The sequence below is a fragment of the Acanthisitta chloris genome, unplaced genomic scaffold, assembly GCF_000695815.1.
Source record: "Acanthisitta chloris isolate BGI_N310 unplaced genomic scaffold, ASM69581v1 scaffold22185, whole genome shotgun sequence".
NCBI classification, from domain to species: Eukaryota; Metazoa; Chordata; class Aves; order Passeriformes; family Acanthisittidae; genus Acanthisitta; species Acanthisitta chloris.
The window spans coordinates 1,220-11,368 of record NW_008672428.1 but is presented as its reverse complement, the minus strand read 5'-3'; the positions used below and the strand labels follow the sequence as shown (position 1 = coordinate 11,368).

The following is a 10,149-nucleotide window of genomic DNA, read 5'->3' as shown; positions in this document are numbered from 1 at the left end:
TTGTGAAAGTTAAAGTTCCCGCGGGGGGAAGCAAGGGGCCGACTCTGTATGGGTGATACAGCAAGCTCCATCCTTATTGTCCAACAGGCTCTTTTTTATACAGTGCAGGACAGGCATACAATTATCAATCATTTTTAATTGGCTAGGCTCTAAAGATAGCATTCAGGTACCCTCCCTACTCACAGCTGCAACTGTGAGGCTTATCTCCTGCTTTCCCAGGCTTGGGAGCATTCCTAGCTGTTTTTCTCGAAACTTTTTGTTTCAGCCTCAAGGACGAGTTACCCCTGCCATCTGCCATTTGCCCAGCTGAATTACTCCCTATCTATATATAAGTTACTATCTCCAGAGCCTTGCTTGTACACTGCATTCCCAGGTGCATTCCCAGGACTGTGTCTGTACGTTCCCAGGGGACTGTGGCCTAGCTCTTTTTGGCCTTCCCCGCTCTCTTAGCCATTCTCCAACAAGTCTGGGGCTCTGCCACCACAGATGGGACTGCTAGAGCAGGGACAGGCTCACTGCTCCCTGTCCCAATCTGCTCCAGAGGCAGGATGGCTCCAGCAGCAATGGCAGTGCCCATCATCCAGGGACTGGGTAGAGCTAGGAAGCTCCTGCCCAGCCCTTAAGCTGCTCCCTGGCTCTTACCCAAGCACATGGTGCTGAGCCCTGATCCTGCAGCAGCCTCTGAAGCAAGACAAGCTGGGGGCCAAGTAAGCCTTGGCCCTGGTCCCCAGGGAGCAGCCCAGAGCAGCAAGGGGCACAAAGGAGAGCCAGAAGGATGCCATGCAAGCGGAGTTACAATTACTAAAATACCAGTTTGCATTTATTCTCCCAATTACGCTGTTCAGTTTACTGGTGCCAAGTCTGTGACCAAGGCAGACTCGAAGGCGGCAATACTGGCAGAGCTGGGCACACATCCCGGGAGCAGAGCAGTCCTGGCAGCAGCTGAACCCAGCTCTGCTCACAGATGGGGCTAAAGCTGCCCTGGGCAAGTCTCTTAAGGCTGGTGTGCACTGCTTGCATGGCTGAGGGAGCAGGCAGAGCACCCTGAGGGTCCAGCACACCCCACTCCTGCTTCTGTGGCACCTGGAGCTGGGGAGGGAGAGCCAACACCACAGCAATCCCCACGGAAAAGGCAGAACCAGGGAGATCAGTACAAAACGGGGCGACACAGGGAGCGACACGAACACCCTGCCCAGGGAGAGCAGCGGGTACTGAAGGCACTTGGTCCCTCGTGGCCCTGGAGTCTCACAGGGACACCTGGAGGGCTTGGGGTGGCAGCTCTGGTGCAGAGGGTTCAGGGCAGGTCCTCCCTCCCCGTGCAGGGGCAGCCAGGTGCCAGCACAGGTGCCAGTGGGGCTGCTCACAGCAGTGGGCAGGCTCTGCGCTTCTTGTTCTTCCGGACCTGCAGGCCGGCGCGCGTGGCCATCTCGAACACCTCCCGCACCCCTTCCTTCGTCTTGGCCGAGCACTCCAGGTAGCCGAAGGCATTGATCCTGTTGGCCATGTCCCTCCCTTCCTCTGGCTTCACTGGCTCCTAGGAAGCAGTAAAACATTTGGAATTATCACCAGAAAACAGGAGCAGAAGCACAGCGAATGCTCTTGGGGCATCCTGTGCTTCCCCCCAGGACGCAGCACGGGCAGAGGGAGCTGGGGCTGTTCTCACCTGTTTCATCTTGGCCAGCTCCCGTCGCGTGTGCTCGTCGTTCCGCAGGTCCTTCTTGTTCCCCACCAGGATGATGGGCACGTTGGGGCAGAAGTGCTTCACCTCTGGCGTCCACTTCTCAGGGATGTTCTCTGCAACAAGTCCATGAGTTGAGGAGGGAAGCAGGGAGAGCTTGCCCTGGGGCATCCTCCTCTCCCACCACCTCTACCCAGCCAGCAAGGTCCCTGGAGCACACACATAGGCAGGAGATGGAGGGGAGGGACTGGCATCCCCCTGAGGGGCAGCACAGCAGCTTCTCAGACCCTAGGGAGTTCAGCAGCAGCACCCAGTCCTGTGGGAGCCCCAGATCCCCCCCTCACTCCCCAGTCCCTACCGAGGCTATCTGGGCTGTCGATAGAAAAGCACATGAGGATAACATCTGTGTCTGGGTACGAGAGGGGCCGCAGTCTGTCGTAGTCCTCCTGTCCTGCCGTGTCCCACAGGGCCAGTTCCACCTGTGAGGGGAGAGGGATGTGGCTCAGTGGTTCTGCAGGTCAGGAGGGACAGGTTTACCTTCCTCAGGTACAGCTATGGTCTCCTCAAACTCGAGCAGGTTCAGGGTGACACAAAGTCAGAAGCCACAGGGGGCCCCCTGAATGCTGTGAGCCACATGGACCAACCCTGGCAGCAGCACATGGGACCATAAGGGAATGGGAATGACATGGCAATGGCATGGGAATGGCATGGCAATGGCATGGGAATGGCAATGGTCCTTACCTGCTTCCCATCTACCTCTATGTCAGCAATGTAGTTCTCAAACACGGTGGGCACGTAGACTTCAGGGAACTGGTCCTTGCTGAACACGATCAGCAGACAGGTCTTCCCACAGGCACCATCTCCCACGATCACCAGCTTCTTCCTGATGGCTGCCATCGCTGCGGGCACAGGAGCAGGTGAGTGGGACAGAGCAGTGTGGGCAGCCCATGCTCCTGGCCCACCAAAGTCCTGTGCATCACTCCCCAGGAGGTACCAGACACAAGTACCTGGGCACATCCCAGTGTGAGCAGCTGGTGACAGTCAGGGTGGAGGTTTCTCCAGCCCTTCACTGTGTCCAACTCCTCCAGCTCACACACAGAGCAGCTCATGGGCACTGCAAGAACTGTCTTGACTGGAGCCATTTACACCCAGCACTGCTACTGTGGCCAGAACAATCCCAGAGATGATCCAGCAATGCTCAGTGCTGGTTGCTGCATGCAGGGACTTCATGCAAGGTGACAAACCACTCTGCCTTACCCACCCCACTGGCCACCAAACCCCCCAACCCTCCCTGGCTTTGCTGTGCCACCACACCAGACAAATGGGATTTCTGACATCCTGGGAGTCAGTCACACACATGCACAGAGTGTATTTTAGGTTATAAATTCTTCAGGGCAGAAACTGTGCTCCAGGTTTCACCCAGGCACACTCACCAGCTCCCAAATAATCTGATCAGCAGATGGAACACGCCAGGCTGAGCTCTTGGAAGTCTGGGCAAGCAGGACCTATGTGCCTGGCACCCAGGACCTGGCTGGCCCCATCCCAGTCTGTCTGACAAAGGAGCCTTTACCACGGAACCGAGAGAGCCGACGCTGGCACAGGCGTTGGGAGAAGCTGCCAACCATCACTCAGCAAACAGAGGCAAAACCCCGTGGCAAAGCAGGCAGCTTTCTGCCCCCAGGGAAAAGGACGCAGTCCAGCAAGGAAAACTATGCCTTTGCATCCCTGAGTTTCAAAAGGGGATTACAGCCGAGCCTGGGAATTGCCTAGGACAATGCCACAAAACGCCTGGCACAGCATCTGAATGAGGCACGAGAGAAAATCAGCCGTGGTGGGATCACATCCCTCACCAACCTCAGGCCCCAAATCTTTCCCATCCCCAGCTTCCCAGGCACCTCAGTCCAAAGAGTCCAACCCACTCCTTACATGCCTTTGGCACATCACCAGCTCCCTGACCCTGCAGAGATTCCTGGAATGACACAAGTTGACAGCTCAGGGTTTAATCCTTGAACATTCACACTGCTCTGGGGCAAATTGCAGGTGGCCAGAAAGCTGCTCCTGAAGGCAGGGACATGCCATGTGCCCCCTGTCCCTCTCCAAACCCCCTGTCCAGGCAGCAGGATGGGAAGAGTCCATCATGCTGGGAGCCTTGGGAAGGTTCAGGGGAAATAACCCTGTGGGAAGGACACACACACCGACGCTGATGCCCTGATATGCGAGCGGTGGGAGCGGATCACGCTGGGATCACCCCAGGATCATGTTGGGATCACCCCAGCAAGGCCAGGACATCACAAGCCTGGAATTTAACCAGGCACTGATGCTGAGCCTTAGTGAAGACTGGACATCTGTCCTCCCTGGGTGATCACACTCACACCCTGAGCCAACAGAAAAGGTAGGAAAAGAGGAAAAACTCAAGTCTGGCTGCAGCATAAATAGCTGCAAGTGAAGGATTAAGCAATGAGGCTCAGTGGCTGAGTTGCATTCCACAGGAGGGCTGTGGAGAGCTCCTCTCTCCCATCAGCATGCCTGGCAGGTCACTCCTCAGAAACCTCCCCTAGTCTGTCACACAAATCCACCCCAGTCTCACAAATCAAACTGCCCAAGGGTTGGGGCAAAAGAGACAGTTTTCACCCAAATCCAGGCTGGACTCTGGGTCTTTGCAGGTTCCAAGCACTTTGGCTCACAAGCCAAGGCAGGAATGGCTCGTGGCTGCTGAGTGCTGTGGAACTGTTAATAAAAATAGTAAGCTGGCACTTGTAAGGTGAGAAGAGTGAGGATCAAGGGCTGCATCCGGCAGGATCTGAGGCTCCTCAGCCAGTGTCAGGCACACATCCCAGTGGAGCAGCTACAGAACGGATGAGCACGTCTGCACAACACTGAAGTGGGAGAAAAAATAAAGGTGTTCCAAAAGGTCCCTTTTAGGGACTAGGGGCAATTGTCAGCTGAGCATGGATGAGGAAAAAACAGCTCATGTCCCACACTTCTCATGTCCTCCTGCTCCTGCCTGTCCCAGTTGGGCCAGGGATCCCCATGGTCCCATGCACAGGCAGCTGGCCAGGAGCTCATCCCAAGGAGAGTGTTTGTGTTACAGAAGCAGATACAAGGGCTGGAGGAGTCTGCTGACTCCTGCCTACATGAGGAGGGAAAGCTTTTGACAGCATATCCCTGGGGACACAGAAACACATCACCCTTTAGAACCACAGAATTATTAAGGTTGGGAAAGACCTCTAAGATCACCGAGTCCAACCCTTGTTGCAAACCATCCTTCTCATCTGATCAAAAGCTCCAGCAGCATCTTCACAGCATGAAAAACAGTGAGCTGAGGGACAAAAAGTCTGTTTACTCAGACACAAAGCTCCTTTGCCCTCAGCAAAACATGCTTTGCTGCTTTATGACTCCACATCTCCAAGACAGATGGAGGAGGAACAGCAGTGTGGGCTGTGCCACTATCTAACCCACACCACAACACAGACAACGTATCTGCAGCATGAGGAGCACTGGATGCCTGGGGAGATAAACACCTGCTGCCAGATGGACACCAGGACCTGTGCTCAGTCCATGGATATGAGATTGAAAGCAAAACCAACCAGTGGCACCACCTGCCTGCATGGTGCCCTGCCTAATACACACAGCCCAGCAAGGGGACAGTGTATGCTCCAAACTGAGTGGTCACTGCACCCAGAGCTCCTTCCCACAGTCTCCATCGTCCACCCTGACCTGGGATGGCTCTGGCCTCGGCAGCTCCAAGCATGGTGTGATGCAGAGCAGTGACTCAGAGGGCAGAGGCACTGTCCCCACCCAAAATCTCAGCACAACTCATTCCATTACTCACGAGAGCTGTCCAGAAATAGCTCATTACTAAGCCAGTGCTGGTGTGCAAAGGTGAGCAGGGCAAGGAGGCTGAGAGGACTGTGAGTCTCCAAGGCCAGCTGGGTGCCCCCAGTCACGCCCTGGACCTGGCAGCTGGCACAGCACCAACACCAGCTGCCAGCAGCACTCTGCTCAGAGAGAGATATGAATGAGTTCCTCTGCCTCTGTTGCTCAGCAGGATGAGGCCAGTCCCTGGGATGAGGAGTCTGATGCAAAGGTCTTTGTACTGTTCCCAGATTGTGAGCAGATAAAAGGGTGGAAAATGTGAAGACAATTCCATGAAGGCAAACAGGGCAAGCCCAAGCACAAATGCAGGAGAATGAATTGAGAGCATCCCTAAGGAGAAGGACTTGGGAGTGCTGGTGGATGAGAAGCTCAACAGGACACAGCTATGTCCACTGGCAGCTCAGAACCTCCTGTGTCCTGGGCCCATCCCCACAGCACAGGTGAGGGGCAATTCTGCCTCTGTGCTCCACTCAGGTGAGACCCACCTGCAGTGCTGCCTCCAGCTCTGGGGATCCCAGCACAGGAAGGATGTGGAGCTACTGGAGTGAGTCCAGAGGAGGCCATGGAGATTCTCCAAGGGCTGGAGAACCTCTGCCATGGAGCCAGGCTGAGAGAGCTGGGGGTGGTTAGGTTGGAGAAGAGAAGGCTCCAGGGAGACCTCAGGGCCACTTCCAGTGCCTCAAGGGGCTCCAGGAGAGCTGCAGGGGGACTTGGGACAAGGGACAGAGGGACAGGACACAGGGAATGGCTTCCCAGTGCCAGAGGGCAGGAATAGATTGGATACTGGGAAGAAAATCCTCCCTGTGAGGGTGGTGAGGCACTGGCACAGGTTGTCCAGAGAAGCTGCTGCTGCTCCATCCCTGGAAGTGTTCCAGGTCAGGTTGGACAGGGCTTGGAACAACCTGTGCTAGTGGGAGGTGTCCCTGCCCATTGCAGGGGGTGGAACTGGATGATCTTTAAGGTCCCTTCCAACCCAAACCAGGCTGTGATTCTATAATAATTTGAAGACAGCTTTTCTACAACTGCCATCAGGCCAAATGATGAAGAGCACACAGTCACCCACAACAGACACAAAAATTCAGATTTCTAACTCTGTCAAGTGCCAACCACCCCGAGTTGGAGCCAAGGCTGCCCAGCCATGCTGGCAATCCAACCCTGCCCAACAGCACCTGCAGCTCTCAGGCATGAGCAGCACTCACAGGGCCCCACTGGAGATGCCTCCTGCTCATCCATGGAGATAACACAAGGGAGCAACAACCACGTGGCAGCATCTCCCACGCCAAACCCCGCAGGGCCCCTGTGCCCAGCCCTGCTCCCACTGCTGCAGGCAGGCTGGGGCCACACTGGGATGGCTGTGGGTTTAGTCTGTGCCACTGCTGCCAGCACCAACCTAATCCTGAGCAGGCAGCTCCTTCAGCAGGCCAAAACGCTGCAACATGACCCCAAACTGCTCTGTTCTACTTTCCAAGCAGCTATGCTAAAGCCATCATCATAAAACCAGCCAGGCTCCAGGGCAGCCCTTGTGTTACTGGCCTCTCCCAGTTTCATGCCTAAAAATGTGAAGTTCCCGCTGAGCAGGAAATGGGGAATTCCTCTGGCAGCAGGATGTGTCCATCATCCAGTGGCTGCTAAGGGATCTCAGGACTCACAAAGAAAGATGTTAACGCTTTGAAGGACTCCAGCCAGGGACAGAAATCTTTCAACAAACCTCCTTGGCCAGGCTCGAGTTCCCAGAGGTAACAGAGGGGTTTTGTTCTGAAACAGAAATTCCCAAGTGCCACTGACAGCTCCAACCTGGCCAGACCTGTCACACCACAGATTGCAGCCCTGGCTGGAGGCACAGCCCCAAAGCCTGGGCAGTGCTGGGGGGGATGGAGCTGTACTGGGAGCAGGGACACCTCCCTGCAGGGACACCCCCAGCGCCACCAGCATGGCAAGGCTAGCTCCCCACAGCCTCCAGGCCCAGCAGACATCACACTACAAACCTCCTTGTCCAGGAAAGCAGAGCCCAGAGGAGGGTGAAGCCTTTAGGCAGTGCTCATGCAGCCACCAGCATTGCCCCCAGCTCACTTCTTGGGAAGAGATGGGAGAACAGACCTGGGGCTTGTGTTCCTGCCTTGCAGAGATGTCACCAAGCATCTCCCTGATTAATAGAAAATATTCCTCTGCCCCAGCAACTCTAGCTGCTTCCCTCAGCCAGGAGGTTCAGGGAACAGCCAGCAGACAGCACAAAGCCCCATCACCCCAGTGCCTGTCACCACAACAACCACAGAAGGAAAACCACCTCTTAGACCAGCCCAAGATCTTCCTGGTGCTGCTGTGCCTTCAGCTCTGCTAAACTTTTCATTAGTTTAACAAACTAAGTGCTGGGTTGGAGTGATTTAACTCTTGTTTAAGACAGAACTCAGCACAGACAGGGCTCAAGGCTGCAACAGCTCCAAGGCACGTAACTGGATTTCAAAACCACATGCCTCTGGTTCAGGCTGTGCAGTTGTGACACAGACAGGACCCCCAGCAGCTCACAGCACCCAGAGGGAACACAGGAAGGGTTTCCTCCCCAGCACAGCCAAGGACAGGCTGTCTCCACTTCTAAACATGGCATTGTGTGTGCACAGAGCTGCTGCGAGTGCCAGGCAAGGGCACCTCAGGACAGGACCCTGAGAGGTGCCACCAGGGCAAACAAGAGTCACTTTGGCCAGCTCCAGGCCACTGTAGGTGCTGCTGCAGCCCAGTGATGGGGCATATCCCCCCTCCCCTTCCAGAGTCCCCCAGGAGCAGCTTCTGCTCCACCAACAGCTCACAGCTCCAACCAGCACAGTGACAGCCACAGCTGTCTCCAAGATGAAGTCATGGGAAGAGGACTGGAGGTGTTTGGGGACAGGATGACAGCAGCACACAGGCCACTGGCAGACATTGCCTGCAGCAAGTCCCATGGGGCTGCTTCAAAACAGCAACGGTTTTAGCTGGTTGGACTCACTGGTACAATGAGAAAGCAAGTAAACTCCCAAATTAAAACTCAACAGAAATGCTCATCCAAGAGAACTTCATTTACTGAGATACCTAAACCATGGCTAAGGTAGGACAGGACAAGTGTCCTGACCAGAGGGACTCATACAGAATCCTAGAATCATTAAGGCTGGAAAGCAGAAAAAAGTTCCAAAAAGGGCTGGAAGCAACGGGTGATGCCAAAGGGAAACAAATGGCCAGGGCAGAGCTCAGGCTCGAGACAATCTGAGCAGCGCTGGGTTTGGCACAGCAGCACTGCAATTTCACGCTCACCCAGCCCTGGGGCCAGCCAAGCTGAGCAGTTTGTGTCAGTCCCAGCCCTCACCCACACCAACAGCCACCACTGACACCCAGAGCAGGACCCACACCCACTGCTCTGAGCCTCCCATCCCACCTCCCATCCCACCTGCCTGCCAAAACGACCAGGCACCAAGGAAGGTGTCTGTATTTACCTCTGGGAAAGCTGCCTGAAACCTCCCTCAGACCTCCAGACCTGCCATAACCAAATGACAAGGGATCATCCAAATAGGAGCTCCACTCAGTGCTCAAGTTTAGACCTTACCCATGTTTTTTGGAGCTATTCTTTGGGCATGACCAGGCAGGCTGGGCTCACCACACGCTCCAGCGGTGAAAGGCGACTGCCTGGACCCAGACCCAGAGCAGAGCAGCCAGGATGGCTCCTTTTCATTGCCAAATCCCACAAAAAGAAAAAACATCCACAAGCCAAACAGAGAGAGGGACTTGGGACAGAAGAATCTGAAAGCCTAAACAAAGCTCAAACCACAAGTGCTGGTGGGAAAAGCTGCCTGCCCTTACCTCCTTTCCCAAAGGCCATTATGCCATGTTCTTATTTTACCTCCCGCGGAAGCGACAGCCTTCCCAAGCCTCACGGCAGTACAAGTGTCTTGCTGAAAGCTCCAAATAACACAGCACAATCTCAGCAGATGCCTGTACTTGTGTAATGCCTGACTGCCCCAGAGCCAATCAATATTTGCTAATACATTCCTTACTTTTCATGTCAATAGGCCTCTCCAGTGCAAACGGCCAGTTGGGAGGTGAGCCCGGTTAAACGCTCCCGATAACCTGTTGGAAGACAGTGACTTGGCTTATTTTTCACTTCAACGTTTCCCTGGAGAAGCTGTAGCTGTCAGGAACATGGATTCAAGTTAAAAATCTCATGCAGTCTCTACCTGAACTACTTGGAGCTGAGGAGGAAGAGCTGGACATAAACTGTTTGGACACCACTTGGCAAAATGGAAAGAAAGGAAAAGCAAGTGGTCTCTGTGACACACAGCCAGCCAAAGTGTTACCTCCCATCTCCAGTTTCCTGAATGGAACACTTTCCCAGGGATGTGGGGGCTCAGCCAGGACTCTGCTCCCAGCCCACCCCACGCAGCCCAGGAACCACACAGGGGTTCTCACGGGGGTGTCAGGGCCAAGGCAGGATTTAGGGGGGCTGGTGGCTGCTGGGGGACTTGGCTGCCAGACTGTTAGCCTGGAAAGGGCTGCACAGTCATGCTTTTGGAATGCTCCCCTGCTCCTAAGACATTACACAATTATTTCCCCTCCCCGCAAGCCCCCCTAATATA

General features: G+C 55.0%; 1 protein-coding gene across 2 annotated transcripts; it reads right to left on the bottom strand.

Annotated features, from left to right (window-relative positions):
* Positions 1–1,356: 1,356 nt before the first annotated feature.
* Positions 1,357–9,395, bottom strand: RHOC (ras homolog family member C). Of its 2 annotated transcripts, XM_009074523.1 has the most exons (5): positions 9,377–9,395; positions 2,420–2,577; positions 2,037–2,157; positions 1,664–1,794; positions 1,361–1,534 (listed from the first exon to the last, which is right to left on the bottom strand). In XM_009074523.1, the coding sequence occupies exons 1-5, from the start codon at positions 9,393–9,395 to the stop codon at positions 1,361–1,363; spliced, it is 603 nt and encodes a 200-aa protein (XP_009072771.1). The 2 variants fall into 2 exon arrangements, with proteins under 2 accessions (XP_009072772.1, XP_009072771.1); XM_009074524.1 differs by lacking the exon at positions 9,377–9,395 and having other exon boundaries at positions 1,357–1,534; positions 2,420–2,581.
* Between the last annotated feature and the right edge of the window lie 754 nt (positions 9,396–10,149).